The sequence below is a fragment of the Acomys minous genome, assembly GCF_964271855.1.
Source record: "Acomys minous genome assembly, chromosome: 16".
Taxonomy (NCBI): Eukaryota; Metazoa; Chordata; class Mammalia; order Rodentia; family Muridae; genus Acomys; species Acomys minous.
The window spans coordinates 97,759,832-97,777,979 of record NC_140498.1 but is presented as its reverse complement, the minus strand read 5'-3'; the positions used below and the strand labels follow the sequence as shown (position 1 = coordinate 97,777,979).

The 18,148-nt window shown below is 45.8% G+C and overlaps 1 protein-coding gene across 15 annotated transcripts in view; it reads right to left on the bottom strand.

The window, feature by feature from the left end:
* EP400 (E1A binding protein p400) overlaps positions 1-18,148 on the bottom strand; it is a 95,902-nt gene that overhangs the window by 49,470 nt on the left and 28,284 nt on the right. For all 15 annotated transcript variants that reach the window (XM_084764305.1, XM_084764306.1, XM_084764296.1 and 12 more), the window contains 10 exons: positions 16,673-16,960; positions 15,130-15,315; positions 11,043-11,183; positions 10,472-10,550; positions 8,651-8,700; positions 8,140-8,197; positions 6,014-6,103; positions 2,734-2,841; positions 1,309-1,499; positions 983-1,160 (listed from right to left, as the gene is read on the bottom strand). In XM_084764305.1, the coding sequence (XP_084620431.1) occupies positions 983-1,160; positions 1,309-1,499; positions 2,734-2,841; positions 6,014-6,103; positions 8,140-8,197; positions 8,651-8,700; positions 10,472-10,550; positions 11,043-11,183; positions 15,130-15,315; positions 16,673-16,960 (1,369 nt within the window). The remainder of the gene's footprint in view (positions 1-982; positions 1,161-1,308; positions 1,500-2,733; positions 2,842-6,013; positions 6,104-8,139; positions 8,198-8,650; positions 8,701-10,471; positions 10,551-11,042; positions 11,184-15,129; positions 15,316-16,672; positions 16,961-18,148) is intronic.

Here is an 18,148-nt window from a genome sequence, read left to right as displayed (position 1 = left end):
TGGTGAGCATGAAGACAATGTACTCATATATACACAACAAATAAACCTTTTTTTTAAAAAGAGGGGGAAGAAGAGAGGAAGGAAGGCAAGGGGAGGGGGAGGGGAAGGGGAACGGGAAAGGGAAGGGGCAGTAGACAGAAGACACAGAGACACTAGGCCAAAAAAACAGAAAGAAGCACTCCCTTCATGGAGAGGTTAGGGATAAAAGGGACATACCAAAACATAATAAAGGCTACACACAGCAAGCCAATAGCCAACATCAAGGTAAATGGAGAGAAACTCAAAAGTAATTCCACTAAAATCAGGAACAAGACAATGATGTCCACTCTTTCCAATATAGTAACTGAAATTGTAGCTGGAGCAATAAGACAACTGAAGGAGACTGAGGGGATAACAAATTGGAAAGGAAGAAGTCAAAGTGTTTTATTTGCAGATGACATCATAGTATACATAAGTCACCCCAAAAATTCTACCAGCGAACTCCTACAGCTAATAAACACCTTTAAGGATGTGGCTAGATACAAAATTAACTCTTACCCCAACACCCACCCCTCAAAAATCAGTAGCCCTCATATACAGAAATGACAAACGAACTGAGAGAGAAACCAGGCTGGCCTCTAACTCACAGAGATCCACCAGCCTCTGCCTCCTGAGTGCTGGGATTAAAGGCATGCGCCACCATGCCTGGCTATGGATATCCCTAGAACGCTTGCTCTTTTTCTTTTTTTCTTTCTTTCTTTCTTTCTTTCTGAGAAAGGTAAGTGGATCTGGGGGAAAGGAAGGTTGGGTTAGGAACTGAGAGATATAAATGGAGGGAAGGGAAATGCAGTCACGATGTAATGTAGAAGAGTGAAAATAAATAAAAATTTAAAAAAGAAAGTCATTTCCTGGCTCAGGTAAAGGCCAAGGAGCAGAAGAGGTTGACAAAGTCTTCTCCTTCAGATCCAGCACATGCTGCTAGTGGAGACTGAGAGATTCTTACCTTCATTACAGGCAAGGTGAGCAAAAAAAGCAATGATCTGCACAGTTTTCCCAAGCCCAGCTTCATCAGCTAAAATGCCATTGAGATTCTTCCGGTACAGCTTGGCCAACCAGTCAAGGCCTATCTTCTGATAGTCTCGAAGAGCACCATATAGCAAAGATGGAGCGCTGAACTTCACCTATAGTGACAGACACACCAGCTGAATCATGACTAACTGGCACACTTTCTCAGAGCCCACGTGATTTACAGAGCCTAAAGACAGCAAGAACTGCCTTTTCTAGCAATTTCTGTGAAGCCTGTTGGGAGGCAGGAAGAGCTTTCCTCACCGAGGTTGTGACCCGGGCACTGCCCTTAGGGAGGATGGCTTCAGCCACAGCAGTAACTTCTGTGATGTCCTTGGTGTTGGCTTTCCCCAGGCCCATTCTCTCTGCAGCTTTAAACTGGTCCATGATGAAGAGAGAGTCGATGAGAACCACGTCCCTCCGGCTGTCCCTGTCGCCAGGACAGTCTTCCACATCTGCAACAACAGTGAAGGAGACAGGGACAGCTAGGACTGCTGAGTTTTATGAATCTAAACATAGAAGAAGAGTGGGAGAAGACTGATATTTTTTTCGTTGCAGTCCATTTTTACCATAATGCTATCGACATATGACTGACTCTAGGAAACAACAAAATCAACTCTACCTGGGACTCACAGCATGACTGCCCTAGCCTGGTGTCCAGGAGATGCTCTGTGACTCAAGGACAGGGACATGGACCGAGTTACAGTTACCTCAGGTTAATGGACAGCTTTGTCTGTGACCCTTGCTGTGGAAGAGGACTATGAAAGGGCCTGACCTCCCTAGGAGGCGCTCTGGCAATGGCCCCACCCCTTCACGGCCCCACGTACCCTGTCTTCCCCCTCACATGCTTCCACCTGTCTAATAAGCATAAGAGTCAGAGTGAGGAAGGACGAGCCACACGTCTGTGTATTAAAAACCTGCAAGTTAATAAACAAGCACAGCACCTGCTGGACAAACAAGGAGATGCTAGGAAAACACATTCCTACATCCTTTCCAACTCACCACTGCTCTGATAAATACAAGAAGTAAAAATCACAGAATTTGCCAGGCGATGGTGGGCATGCTTTTAATCCTAGAAACGGGAATGGGGGGCTGGGAGGGGCACAGAGGCAGGCAGGAATTTCAGGCCAGCCTCTTCTACAAAGAGAGTTCCAGGACAGCCAAGGTTGCACAGAGAAATCTTATCTTGGGGGAACCAGCCAAAAGCAAGCAAACAAACCTTAAAACCCCAAACCCCAAAACAAAATAAAACAAACACACACCCAACACAAAACCTAAAGTTCATTCAATAGGGAAACTACATATAAAATACACTCCCCCCACCCCCCCATATTCTTTTATTCTTTGTTTACAGTTACACATAAGCTTTATCCTATCCAAAACTCAAGGCCCCTGCCACAAGTCACACGGACTGAACAACCTGTTCTTGGGCCAGTATTTCCAACTTTTTACCTCTTCTAAGTCTTTGCTTTGGCTTTCACCTTAAACCTGCTTTTTTTTTTCCCCTTAAATATTTTATTTAATTTATGTGTGCTGGTGTGAGGGTGTCAGATTTTGGAGTCAAAGACCGTTGTGAGCTGCCATGCGGGGGTGCTTGGAATTGAACCCGGGTCCTATGGAAGAGCAGGCAGTGCTCTTAACATCTCTCCAGCCCCTAAACCTGCATTCTTTACAACACTGAAAACATACCTTCTTCCCCGCTTGACTCTTCATGATCAGGTTCAGGCTGTGGCCACTGGAAAGTTGGCAGAAAGGCCCCTTCATACAGCTTCATCAAATCAATTAAGGGCAATTCAGCTGGAAGGAATGAGAGGCACAAACAGGGTCATTTTGTAAGTGTAATTTAGCTGCCAAGAAAAAGAAAATCACTCAGAAAGGCACAGCAAAAAAACTGGATGGGTAGCTTGTCACATACATCTCTCTTCCTTAAACAGTAGGTGTAGGCCAGCATTGCTTATCCAACATGACTAGAAGTATTAACATTTTTTATTTTCTGGACTAGAGACCATTTACATATAGTCAACTAGCACATATCTGAAAACCCACTATCTAAAATATGAAACTTCAGAACAACATTTTTTCTCACAGTTCTGGATTTTAAAGCACTTTGGATTCTGGGTTTTTAGATTAGAAATTTACAACTTTCATGTTTGGAGAGATGGCTCAGTGGCTAAAAGCACTGGCTTCTCTTCCAGAAGTCCTCAGTTCAATTCCCAGTACCCACATGGCAGCTCACAACAGTCTGTAACTTTAGTTGCAGAGGATCTGACACCCTCGCACCAATGAATATAAGTAAAAGTTAAATAAAAGAAGAAATTTACAACTTGCAAATTCTAAAAGTACATTTCTTTTTTCCCAAAACTAAATGCCTATAATTAATAAGAAAGTCTAAATATTTTTTCAGTTAGATTTATTAGCATTAACATTTTTAAGATTTATTTATTTTATATGTGTGTTTTGCATATATTTATGTCTGCACCAAATGCAGGTCTGGTGCCCACAGAGGCCAGAAGAGAGCACTGGATCCTCAGAACTGGAATACAGATGCTGCCATGTAGGTGATGCTAGGAATCAAGTCTGTGTCCTCTGAAAGAGCAGCCAGGGCCCTCAGCTGCTGAGACATGTATCCAGTTCTTAATATTAATTACATTTTCAGACCAGGGCCGGGCGTGGTGGCGCACGCCTTTAATCCCAGTACTTGGGAGGCAGAGGCAGGCGGATCGCTGTGAGTTCGAGGCCAGCCTGGTCTACAAAGTGAGCCCAGGACAGACAAGACTACACAGAGAAACCCTGTCTTAGGAAAAAAAAAAAAAATTTTTTTCCCAGACCAGGTCTTACCATGTAGCCCAGGCTGACATAGACCTGACAAAGACATTTCACATTTAAAAAAAAAAAGGATATACCAGGCAAGTGTCACACACCTTTAATCTTAGTACTCATGAGGCAAAGGAAGGAGCTCACTTCTGAGTTCAAGGTCAGCCTGGTCTACACGGCAAGTTTCTGTCTAGCCATGGCTAAACTATGAGACCCTGTTTGAAAATAAATAAACAGAAGCTATAGAGAGATGATGGCTCAGTGGTTAAGAACACTTGTTGCTTTTGCAAAGAAGTCAGGTTTGATTCCCAGCTGCCACATGGTAGTGAACTGACTGACACCCACAGCTGCGGTCCAGAGGACCTGCTCCCCAAAAGACTGGCCACAGCAGCCATAAGTACATATGTGCTGCATGTACACAAACACAGGCACAACACTCAATAAAATAAAATGAATGAAGCTAATTTAAATTTTTATTTACAAGTTAAAAGAACTACTTAAAGCTAAGCACTTTTTTCAACTGAGACTATAAAATGAGTGAAGAACAGTGTGTCCCTCAGCTCATGGCAGCCGCTCAAGACTGTGAAAACACGCTGAGTCCGAGAGCAAAGCTGATGAACCTGCCAGAGTTTCTGGAAACTAACAGGGAGAGCTGCAAGGTTTTGAATTTAACAGTTTATTATATTCCACTTTAGGCAATTCCAGAGAACAACCACATCTGTGCTTGACAAAGTGTCAAGCGATGACACAGAAACACTTTGACAAGTGCACACACAACTACACTTAGAAAGAAACCAGCACCCCACACTGTCTGATCAAGACTAGCAAAGCCTCCTTCAACTCACTCGCCCATGACCCACAGTACTGGTCTAACAGACACCGGTGTGGATGAACTAAGTGAAACGGAAACAGTGTCTATAGATAGGTGTGTCGTGCTTACAATGCACTTCTCCCAAATTTTCTGCATGCTTGAAAAATTCTGTCTACATATCTTCCACGTCTGTGCAAGTGAATAAAACAGGAAAGTGTTCATACAATGATTCGATAAAGTACCTTAGAAAAAAAAACGTTAACGCCCTAAAAGCAACATCATCCATGTTTGTAAAGCAGTGTAACATGAGCTCTTTTAAACAGAACATTAAGTGGCTTAAATTAACCTTCAAATTAACCTTCGCCCCATGTCCAGGAAGAAAATTCCAACAGGTTCCTCAAGACAATGGTGTTGAGCACAATCCATGAATGTAGTACAAAGATTAGAGCCAACCCCACTAGACAGGCTGACCATGCTTGGTTTGTCCTGCTCATACAGACACTTGCTCTGGAAACCAGCCCAGGTCAGGGATGTTTTAAAAAACCATCATCAGGGCTGGAGAGATGGCTCAGCGGTTAAGAGCACTGTCTGCTCTTTTAGAGGTCCTGAGTTCAATTCCCAGCAACCACATGGTGGTCACAAGAGTCTATAATGGGATCTGATGCTTCTTCTGGCAGGGACTATATATGGACACAAAACACTTGTACATAAATTAATAAAAATTAAAAACACAAAAACAAAAACAAAGCCGGGTGGTGGTGGTGCACGCCTTTAATCCCAGCACTCGGGAGGCGGAGGCAGGCAGATCGCTGAGAGTTCGAGGCCAGCCTGGTCTACAAAGTGAGTCCAGGACAGCCAAGGCTACACAGAGAGACCCTGTTTCGCAAACAAAATCAAAAACAAAAAACCTAACAACCAAATGAGCCACAGACAAACATGAGAAATGCAGCTCAGTGTCAGAGACCCCTTCCTCTTCACCACCGGCTCTGAGACTGCTCCCAGCACAGCATGCAGCTTGGCACAGCTAACTGCGTGAGCTACATGATCCTGCTGACCGACCATGCTGTGCACCTGAACATACGCAGAGCCGCTCGTGTGCAAGCACCACAGAACAGCAGCACTTGTCAAGGGGCTGGGCTTCGTCTCCACGAGGTAGGGAGACTCACAGATGTGGGAAAGCAGAGTTCAAGGAAGTGAACCACAAAGAGTCTAATGAAGCTTGAACTTGGCAGCACAGTGCCCCAAGTAGTGCTGTCATTTGTATGTGACATTGTTTTCAAGCACTCCTGTGTGTGTGTGTTTAATGTGTAATAAAGTGTTTTCGGTAAGAGAGCAACAGCCTACCTTCTTTAGCCAGATTAGAAAGCTCTGTGTGGTGGTCCACAGGCCCTTCAAGTGCTTCTTCCTCTTCGATGGTCTCTTCTTCATCTTCCACTAAAATGGTTATCATCAGGTCAGAGCCGTGCGAAGCTTCCCTTGAGCTTCTCAACATTACTAAACACTATTAGGCTCCAAAACTGTTACACAGCTATTAAAGGAACTGAATCAATTAAATACTTCAATTTTTCAGGTTGATTCTGGAAAACCATTGCTAAGCAAGCAACAAAGGGGGAATGTTTTCCCTTTTACTTCAGCCTGTTTCTTTCTGTATGCAGTAGACCTGCCTCTCTTACTCAGAATGCTGATGAGCTTCCCGCCCACTACAGAGCCCACTGCAGAAAACTAGGCACAGACTTCACAGGACGCACGCTTCCTCGGGACCCACCACTGCCTACCAGAGAAGGGCCACAACCCAGACCAAAGGTGTGTCCTCCCCTTAGCACTCCAGCGATTCAAGGGCCATTAACTCATCCCAACTAACACACTTCAGCCTTAGCCCTGAGCCCTGCCCCTCTCCTATCACAGGAGTCAGGGCTCTTGCAAAGAGCTCTTCAGCATCCCCAGCACACCTCCTCCTCACTAGGCTATCTCAGGGTTAAGAGGGCCACCCCACCCCAGCAGTTCTTCAGCCGGCTTCTCCTCACCCATGGCCTTCCCATTCTGACAGGTGTGCGTGCGCACCCGCACACACGCACGCACACGCACACACTGCCCACTATCTCTACCACAACCCCAAACTCCTCAGTTCTTCACTACAAAACTTCTAGCGCTCACCATCTAGTCTTAAACATAAACAGCCTGGTACAACCTTACCAGACAAGCCAGACCTGTCTTGAAATTTCATTCTACCATTTTTTCCTGCACTAAAGGGAGCAGATGGCGTAGGAGAAAGAACGGTAAATGGGTGCGGCTGTCAGAGTGACAGCATCACAACCAGAGGACAGTCTGGGGCTATGTAAGGCTGTCTCAAAGAAACACAGCTTAAGGTAATAACATCATATGCCTATACGGCAAAAAAATTCCTACTGAGTCTAATTTCTCTAAACTAACCCACTACCCTAACAAGGAGATGGCCCCAAATCAGCCAGTCACACCCACAGTCTACAAAGAAAGTCATCTAAAGTCACTATTCAAGGCTAGATGCCACCAAAACCCATCTGCTCCTCCAAGCCTTTCTCAAGCCATCCCATCCACAGCTGGCTGCCCTGATAAACATACCTGGGCCTCCCAACATCAATGGGTAGCCAAGGAGGGGAGGGCAAGAACTCAGCCTACATCCTTCCCAGAGGACACCTGTACCTTCTGCCAGCTTCAGCGCCAACAGCCAGAGAGGGAATAGCTAAAACAAGAGACCAAGCACTAAGACAGAGGAGCAAACAGGAGAAACAAGGGCTCTTTGAGGAACACCGAGTTGCTGTGTCAGTGCAGAGCAATGCAACCCAGACTCCAAGCTCCTGTGAGCCACCGTTCCCTCTTTGTTTATACTGACAGTCACCACACTAATCACTGGCCAAGCTGTCCCAAACAAGAATCAGCCCACACCAAAACCTCAAGCTCTCAAGTCTGAAGGTCACACACTGCCGGCCGAGCCGATGACATCACAGCGCCGCTCACCTAGGACCTCTACATCTCACTCCGTCATGTGTCTCCTCTAATATCCTATTCCTGCTTTGTTCTCTGTTCCTACAACCAGGAGCCAGGACACATCTGTTTGCAAACAGGTCACACATCATGGACACAGGGTCATCTCAAGTCCCTCACATTGGAGTTACATCTGGCCAGCATTTAAACACGACAGGGGATCCTCCCCAAGAGCCCAGCGTGGTAACTATGGTGGGCAGTGAGCAGATCGTCTACCCTAACGTCCAACGGGGTCTCGAGGACATGAACAGACCTGGCGCTGAGTCACCTCTGTGCAGCCCTCAGGCTCTCCAAATATTCCTGGATAATACAAAGGTCAAGCTTCCCAAGCAATATAGCACGCTTGTCCTCGGACAAAGGCAGTGTAGCTGTGTGTCGGGACAGCACAGGCGCACACTCTGCTCGTTATCTACAGGCACTAAAAAAGCAGCAAGGGCTTGGGGACAAACCTTCATCATCAGTCAAAGATGTGCTAGCTTTTCTTTTCCTTCCTGATAGTCCTAGATCCTGAAACAGAGTAAAAATCAGAAATGTGAGATTTAACAACACAGAATGGGATGATGGCAAGGCAGGTGCCCAGTGGAGAACCATCAAGGCATCTGCTGGGCCACCATGGCGCACACACAGCACAGGCAAGAGTGGGATGTAGACCCTCAGCTACTACTCAACTGCGTCCTCTCAAACGTGCAGATCCACACAGCTAGCAAGTGCCACTGTGACTTCTTTTTATTTTTTTGATTTGTTAGTTTTGTTTTTCAAGGTTTCTCTGTATTGCCCTGGCTGTCCTGGGCTCACTATGTAGACCAGGATGGCTTTGAATTCTCCCAGCTATCTGCCTACCTCTGCCTCCCACCACCCAGAGCCACTGTATTTTCAAAGCAGACTGATTTCACAGCATGCTGACTTCTCCAGGTAATGTAACAAGACACTCTGTGTCAGAAGCAACAACCATGTACTCACCACAGAGTGCTCTGGTGATGCATCACATGTTTTTAGTCTGGACTCTTTCCCTAAAGAAACAAGAAATACAGTATTTTCACCAAAGCTGTAGCAAGATAACGCTTTAAAACGCAGAGAATGTTGTCTGCTTATGCAAGCTGAGTCCTGCAGCTGTCAACACTCAAGAAGTCCCACTTCCTCCCCCTGTAGAATATGCCCAGCCTCATTCCTCTCAGTAACCTAGGACAGCTGTTTGCATCTTATGGTTCTTTTTATACGCTTGCTGTTTGTTTTCTGAGTCAGGGTCTCGCTGACTGAGTTCAGGCTGGCTTCAAATTCACGAATCACTGTCTCTTAACTGCTAAGTGTTGGGATTCAGATTTGTGCCACTCCGTGTAGCTCTCATTTTACAGTTCTACAACTTTAGCTTCTCAGCCTGCTCCCGCCCCAACTGTAAGAGAGGCATGAGGGCTCCAGGAACACTCTAAAAACTAGAGAAGGCAGTGAGTGCCACTTGTGTTGGGGCAAAAGCACTGCACCAGCCGAATCCCCAAAGGGCCCATGCCTGAGAGATAAGTCAACTGGTTTGTTTACTATCCAGAAACAGGACCTGAATTCTGAAAGCACTCAGAGCTGACCAACTTTGGGTTAATGACACATGACCAAAGAGCTGAAATAAAAAGCTAGACTGTTGTTGGGCCTGGTGGTGCACACCTTTTAATTCCAGCACTTAGGTACTAGAGGCCAATCTTACATATATATTGAGTTTTGGTCCAACAACGGGCCAAAGAATGTGATCTATCCACCCCCTTCTCGGTGGGGTGTGTGTGTGTGTGTGTGTGTGTGTGTGTGTGTGTGTGTGTTGTGTGTGTACACACGCACACGTCCGCGCAATTAAGCAGAACAAATGCATGCACATGGTCTCTCTGACCAATGAGCTCTCTAGCCAAAACCAGGAAGCTGCACAAAATAAAATATGAAAAATTCAAAGCCTGTGTGTATGTGTCCCAGAAGGCAAATGCAAGACCTCACAAATGCTAGTCAGGTCCTGTATTCCTGAGATTCATTAAGACTGTCTTTAAAAGCCCGGCAAAATGGCTCAATGGGCAAAAGCACTTGCCACCACGCCTGATAATCTAACCCCAATCCCCGGAACCCATATGACAGAAGAAGAACCCAGTGCGCAGGTACATGGTATCACACACTCACCACACACATCATACACATGACAGAAGAAGAACCCAGTGCGCAGGCGCATGGCAGAACACACTCACCACACACATCATACACATGACAGAAGAAGAACCCAGTGCGCAGGCGCATGGCAGAACATACTCACCACACACATCATACACATGACAGAAGAAGAACCCAGTGCGCAGGCGCATGGCAGAACACACTCACCACACATATCATACACATGACAGAAGAAGAACCCAGTGCGCAGGCGCATGGTAGAACACACTCACCACACACATCATACACATGACAGAAGAAGAACCCAGTGCGCAGGCGCATGGTATCACACACTCACCACACACATCATACACATGACAGAAGAAGAACCCAGTGCGCAGGCGCATGGTAGAACACACTCACCACACACATCGTCCACACGCACATCAATCAGCCTTTGACAATATTTAAATCACCATAGCTGGGCTAGCAGCAGTCAGAAGGTGAAGGCCCTTACCACCAAGCCTGAGTTTGGTAGAAGGAGAGAACTTTCCCCAGGAAGTTGTCCTCCCACCTCCACGTGTGTCATGTGCGCACATTTGTTTGGCCCCATTCCCACACTAAATAAATAAATATAATACAAAGAAGGTTTCATAACATACATACCTCTTCTGGAAACTTTTTGTAAATTTAAGGCTTTTTTTCTTTTCTCTTCCAATTCTACTTGTAGTTTTATTTCCACAACCTAAATAGCAAAAAAGAATAAAAGAACAAGTCATTAAGGATATAAGCTGAGGCCAGGTGTGGTGGTGCACACCTTTAATCCCAGCACTCAGGAGGCAGAGGCAGGTGGATCGCTGTGAGTTCAAGGCCAGCCTGGTCTACAAAGTGAGTCCAGGACAGTCAGGGCTGTTACAGGGCTGTGAAAGTTCTTAAAAGCAAGAAAGAGTAGGTAGGTGATGGGAACAGGTGTCCGGGAAAAGGCTTTGCCTTCAATGGCCACAGCACACCACGAACCACCGGACAAGCTTCCCCACACTCTGGCCTCAGCTGTGCTTCCCACAGGCACAGATGTAAACAAAGAGCTCAGAATGGGTCATCCTAAGCCTTGCACATGGTCTCCTGCTGCCCAAGCGTGAGTGCTGCTGCAGCTGCTGAGGCTCTGTATCCAGCACATGGCTTCACACTCGGACACAGTCAAATTTTTATTTAGTTCCCACTGAATTCTAGCATTTACCTGTTCGATATTTGACCAAAAATATTCAATTTCTCTGGCAGTGGTGGCAGCAATTCGTCTCAATCTGCTCTGCTCTTCCTTCTTCCCTTTTTCCTCACGAAGTTTCTTTTCCTCATGATGCCGGGCTACAGTTCTGACAAGCTGGCAAAGAAAAGTTCAAGAATTTGTTGTTATCAGGGAGTGGTAGTGCACAACTTTAATCCCAGCACTTGGGAGGCAGAGGCAGGCCGCGCTCTCTGAGTTGGAGGCCAGCCTGGTCTACAGAGTGTGTGCCAGGACAGCCGTGAAGCCAGGTGGGGGTGGGGGGCACTTCTCAGCCTAAAGTCACATATAAGGCAGGAGGGTGGGAGGATCACAGCCTGATCCACAGAGAGAAACCATGTAAAGCCATGTAGTATTAAAGTCATGTATATTCCTCCTAGGTTCTCAGGTATATGAGATTAAAAACATGGCTACAAGCAAATAAATACTATCAAATTTTTTTTGGCCTGACTTTATTAGAACGTTATCTTACTATTTATATTTACTTTCGCCAGATATGAAACACTATACGGTACTACAATCCTCTTCCTGTTTTACATGACTAATATCTTCCCATTCAACAAACACGAATTAACATGTCTAAAGGTCACTGACTGTTTGACTGCATGAACGCAGCCAAATGTCTTGAGTTCCTGCGCACAGACATTGTTGGGTTGAGATAAGTCATATTTCCCCTAAATATAAAGATGTTTATATGCTTATTTTAAACTTACTTCTTTGGCTGTAGCAAGCATGTGTGCAGGCCGGGCATGTGAGTAGGAGAGCACTACACTAGTGCCGGTACTTAATACATGAGCTACCTCATCTGCCGCAAAGCTCACTTTTGAGTTTTTTGGGGTTTTTTTGTTTGTTGTTGTTGTTGTTTGTTTTGTTTCCCCAAAACAGGGTTTGTCTGTGTAGATCTGGCCGTCCTGGACTCACTCTGTAGACCAGGCTGGCCTCGAACTCACAGAGATACGCCCGCCTCTGCCTCCTGAGTGCTGGGATTAAAGTCATGCACCACCAGGCCTGGCAACACTGACATTTTTAAGGTTTCCTTTTCTAGTGTGAAGATGTACATGTGTATGTATATATCTTTTTACTGTGGTTGACAGGGTCTCATGTAGCCCAAATTGGCCTCAAATGTGCTATGAGCTAAAGACGATCTTCAGCTTCTTGTCCTCTTACCTCCCACTCCCGCGTGTGTAAGCACAGCCTACAAGTGTGCACCCCACCTGTCCTGTGGGTCCTAGAGATCAAGCCCAGGGCTTCAGGCCTGCTAGGCAAACACTCTAAGCGAATTATATCTTAGCCTGAAGATTTTACATTTACTTATTTTTAGGGGACAAGGTCTCCCTATATACTTCTGGCTGACCTGGAACTCAATGTAGACCAGACTGGCTATGAACGCAAAATTCTACCTGCCTTTGCCTCCCAAGAGCAGGGATTAAGGTCACGACCCACCATATCTGGCTCATGACTTTAAAGATTTTTTAAAAAGATTTATTTATTTTATGTATATGAGTGCTCTGTTTTCATGCATCCCTGAAGAGGGTACCAGATCTCATCATAGATAGTTGTGAGCTACCATGTGGTTGCTGGGAATTGAACTCAGGACCTTTGGAAGAGCAGTCAAGTGCCCTTAACCTCTGAGCCATCTCTCCAGCCCCGTTGAAAATGCTCTTAACCACTGAACCTTTTTTCCAGACCAAGATTCTATTATCTTCTGGTTTTGCTTGGTTTGGTTTGGTTTTTTGAGCCAGGATTTCTCTGTGTAGCCTTGGCTGTCCTGGACTCACTTTGTAGACCAGGCTGGCCTTGAACTCACAGTGATCCACCTGCCTCTGCCTCCCGAGTGCTAGGATGAAAGGCATGGGCCGCCACGCCCAGACCACAAGATTCTATTTCGAGGCTACCAGTCTGTATTCAAACTCTCCAGAAAGTAGGGAGGAACAATTCAAGGTTAAGAACTCACTCAAAACAGAGCACACACTGTCACGACCTCTCCAGTGGAATCTGTGTGACAGACGTTACTGCAGACCCCGAGGCTGCGACCCTACTCAGGGGAGAGCCTCCTGGACCGGGTCTGAGGTTCCTGCCAGGAGTAACTACTTATAGCTTTTCTTTTTTCTCATTGTTTTGGAACATTCTGACTGTTTTATCTTTCTGCCTTTGTTCTTACTTTCTTACCAAGAACTTTTCAGACGTAACTGTGTTGCTAGGAGACCCTTAACTTGAAACTGCAGCCAAGGGACATTTAGGCAAGTTTACCACTAAGTTCCGTTCCACTTGTTAATAAAAACATGGCTAAGAGTTAGTCACCAGTGAATAGTTTGTATCATGACTTAGAAATAAAATGTTTAAGAAAGCTCCAGATAGTGGTGGAAGAGCTAAGAAAAAAAAACTGTCCTGACTCACAGATGTTTGGCGTAATGAGAGAACACTGGCCGGCCTTTGGTAAAGAGGGCGCATGCACAGATACCTGTCTAATGACTTATGAATGACTGTTCAAGAGTGAGGACAACATTACTACTCTGCATCCTGTATTTTGAATTGTATGAAAAAAAATGTAACCGCAAAAAAAACACACACACCCGCCCCATTTCAAAAATGTGTAAAAACCTGGCTTGCTAGTCTGCAAAATACACTCAGATGTACACACTACGCCTGATTTGTCTCTGTTTGTCACTCGCCTGTCTTTGTCCACCAACACTTCGAGAACTCCCGACCCCAAGGACCTATACTCGACTGAGACGGTCCACGGCAACACACCGGCAGCCACTGTCTACCTCATATGAGATACAAAAGCTCTCAACCATGCACCATGCACTAGTTTCTCATGGACCCTCTCAAGGCTTCCTTGGAGATGTCATCTGTCTGTCCCTGTCCCAGTGAGACAGAAGAGCAGATGTACTCTGCTTACTGTGCAGAGCTGCTTCCACACTAAGGCCTACGGATTCTGTGCTGCTCTTCAGCCTACTTTACCCGACTAGCCAGCTCTTGCCTGCCCAGTCTCCACTGTGTCCATGTTAGTCCATGTGTCTATCCCAGTGCCCACATGTCCATCTCACTAGCTACGTGTCTATCCTATCTAGATTTGTATCCATATGCCCAGGACCATTTTCCTTTGTAACAAATATTTAAGAGGCTTTTAGGCTTTTTTTGAAATGTCCATGGATCTAGTCTGAGACTTTTTGTCTCAGGTTTTTCCTTCCTAAACCAAGTGAGGAAAGAGGCGAGTTCAAAGATGGAATTATGGGGCTGGAGAGACGGCTCAGTGGTTAACAGAGCTGCCTGCCCTTCTGGAGGTCTTGAGTTCAATTCTCAGCATGGCTCACAACCATCTCTAATGTGATCTGATGCCCTCTTCTGGCGTATAGGTGTGCACACAGATAGAGCACTCATATACATAAAATAAATAAATCTTAAAAAAAAAAAAAAAAGATGGAAGTGCGTAGGCCAAGGACAAAGGATCTACCCCAATCCTGAGTACAAGGAAGGAAAGAGAATACTCAAGGCCTGGGTGTGAAAACAACAGTCCATGACGTGTGACAGCAGGTGTAGTTGCCTATGTAAGGAAAAGACAGCTAAGTCCCATGCAGAGGCCAGACAGTGCCTGAAACCTGTCCTCCTATTTTCACTTCTGTCAGGGACAGGGCCAGCCCTCGAGTCTCGGAAGGACTGTGTCTGCAGTGGGAAAAGTAAAAATGAACCAGAGATGGCTGCCACACAGTCAAGCAGGAGTGAGGGGAGGAGATGAACACAGCACCTACCGTCCTACGCCTGACCAGCTCTGGGTGCCCTGAGAGCATCCTAATCCAAACTGGCAAGCAAACTGGGAGGAGGAGGAGGAACCCAGTGTCTACACCAGGTCTGCAGCAGGAGGCTGTGTCAACTCTGGCACTAAGGACTCTGTCTCAGTTTCCACCCACACAACAGAAGGAAAGTGCTTTCTCCACACATTAGGACTCAAAAGTCCTCAGCGATCCATCACCACTTACAGCAATTGAAATCCTAACTACTTCAACAGACACAGCATGAATGACTACCCATGTTTCAAACCTACCTTCTTAGCAGCAGCCAGCTTCCACCTCCGCTCCTGGGCAAAGTCTGTGGCCATCCACTGCATCTCTTCCAGCAAATAATCCCAATGAGATTTCGGGCGTGGGGCCTCTTGAAGCTTTGGCAGCCGCCTTAGGGACCACAAGCCTTCCTTCCTTAAATCTGCTATTCGTTGATGGATCTGGTTTTCCTGTAAGGAACAAGGATATGGATGGCAAGGGTCAGTATGTAATTAAATGTACTCTGCTAAAGTGTACTGTGTAAAAGGCTCAGGAACTAAAAGACAGACTCAGAGAAGCCACAGTGTAAGGTGAGCTGCACACAGTCAAATGGGTCTAGAGGAACACAACAGAAAGAGCCAGATTCTCCCATACACCTGCTGTCTCTAAAGAGCAAGACAAAGCCCGGTGTGGTGGCGCACGCCTTTAATCCCAGCACTTGGGAGCGAGAGGCAGGCGAGTCTCCATGAGTTCAAGGTCAGCCTGGACTACAGATCAAGTTCCAGGACAGCCATCGCTGTTACACAGAGAAACCCTGTCTGGAAAAACCAAAAAAAAAAAAAAAGAAAAGAAAAAAAGAAAAAAAAAGAGCAAGACAAAATGGCTCAGGTCTAACTTAGCAGTAAAGCAACCAGCTAGCATTCCAAGCACCACTAAAAAAGAAAAAAAGGAAAAAAAAAAAGTCAGAATGAAACCAAAAGGACCATTGTTTTTAACCAAAAGAACCAGCCGGGCGTTGGTGGTGCACACCTTTAACCCCAGCACTTGAGAGGCAGAGGTAGGTGGGTTGCTGTGAGTTCAAGGTCAGCATGGTCTACATAAGTGAGTCCAGGACAGTCAAAGCTACATAGAGAAACCCTGTATCGAAAAGCAAAAACAAACAAAAGAAGAAAAAAAAAGAATCAAAGGGTGTACAAGGACACACGGGGTGTACCATGCTAGGAATTCATTTCAAAACAAACCAAAAAGTAGAAGAATCAGTCAAGATTGCCCACAGAGCTAAAACCAAGCCAGACAAGAAGCACTGAGTTTATGTTAATCTAATATAATGTACGCTTCTTTTAAATCCCCTGAGGAAGCTGAACAAAAGTCATCCACCAAGAACTAAGTAATAAGTGCAGGGCACTGGCTGCCTCTTGAGGATGAGGGCTCCACGCTGTCACTCCCGCCTGACTTCACCATCAGCCATGAATGGAAGGAAATCAGCCTCCCAAGGTCAGTTTCGCCACACGGCAAAGCTGCACATGAGTCTACTCTAGCAGAAAGCGCAGCAGCATCTGGTCCCAGGCCTGGTTTCTAACGATCACAAACCAAGTGTTCAGCTTTAAACCATCACAGCCTTAAAATAACGAAATGTATGTCACCAACCACAGGACACCCCAGTTCCAGCTGTGTTACATCGTGGCACACCACTTTACTTTGTTCAGCTACTCTCTAAGCCAACGCAGGAGCAAGATGTCCCAAACCCAGGAGCTGGAGGCTAGCCTAGGAAGCAAGGAGATCCCCAAAACCAATCAGTGTGCTCCGTATTTGCTTAAGTATACTTACCAGTGTTATTTGTTCTGTCAGCTTATCCTGAGACCCATCCTGGGACGAGGCTGCATTCTGAGCAGGACTCTGTGGCTTGGGGGGAGCCACCCCTGGAGACCGGGCAGTGATGGGAGACAGAGCCTTGTTGGTAGCAGAAGAGGGTCTGTTCACTGGTGAAGAACGAGCAGGCGAGGGTCCAGGGCCTGAGCCACTCACAGGCACAAGCGATGAGGAAGAGGAGGACGTGGGCAGAGTCCGCTGGCCGGGCTGGGCAGAGTCAAGGGGGGGCCTGGTCGATGCCACTGTCTAGTGGGCAGAAGACAAGTGAATCAGGTCAAGACAAGGCTTCTACAGGATCAGAATGCCCAAATGCCAGAGAACTTAGCCAGCACAGGCCAGCAGTCAGTGCCTTCCTTGCCAAGGCAACACATGCACACAAAATTAATCCCAACACAAACCACAAGATAGATGTTGTCCAAAGATTAAATTGTCATTTTACACAGAAACTAACAAAAGCTCCATTATACACTACACTTTTAAAAAAAAATTTATTAATTCATTATACAATAATGTTCTGCCTGCATGTATGCCTGCATGCCAGAAGAAGGCATCAGATCTCACTATAAATGCCTGTAAGCCACCGTGTGGTTGCTGGGAGTTGAACTCAGGACCTTTGGAAGAGCAGTCAGTGCTCTTAACCTTTGAGCCATCTCTCGACCTCTGAGGCGTGGTGTTGCAAAGCCTATAATCCTAGTGTTTAGGACTTTAGGAGGCAAAGGCAGGTAGATCTCTAAGTTTGAGGCCAGCCTGGTCTACAAAGAGAGTTCCAGGACAGCCAAGGCTACACAGAGAAACCCTGTCTTGAAAACCAAAATAAATAAATTAATTAATTAATTAATTAATGATATTAATAATAATACTTTTTTACCTTAAAACAAAAGAAAACCTTGACTATAGGCCTTGGACTCTCTCTTCCTCTGTCAGCCTACCGGAGGGATGAGCTCACAGGTATATACCATCACGTGCAGTTTTTTCCTTACGTTTTTGGAAGATGTTTTCTTGTAATGCTTTTGGGTCTGAATTGGCAAATTTTACTTTTTCAATTGTGCAGAACTAAAATCTGTATTTAATGGCATATAAGGAAGGAAAGGCAGTGGCCTAGATCGTGAGGCCACAAGGAAAGGGTGCTAGACAACAAGGCACCGGCCTGGGCTCTGCACTCGCCCCTCTGCTCACTGACTGTCCACACCAGGTGAGCAGGCGGCTCACACCCTGTAGCCATGCCTTCCCCACTATAATTGGCTGCATCTTCAAGCTGCAAGCCAGAGTCCCTCCATCCCTAAACTTAAAGCAAAACAAAAAACCCACAGGGCTGTTTTTGTTTTGTAGAAACAACGCTAAACTAGATTTTAATTTTTATTATATTTTTATGTAAACAACATCACTCAAATGTCAGCTTATTATCTTTATGTATCTTTTTTTAGAGACAAGAGT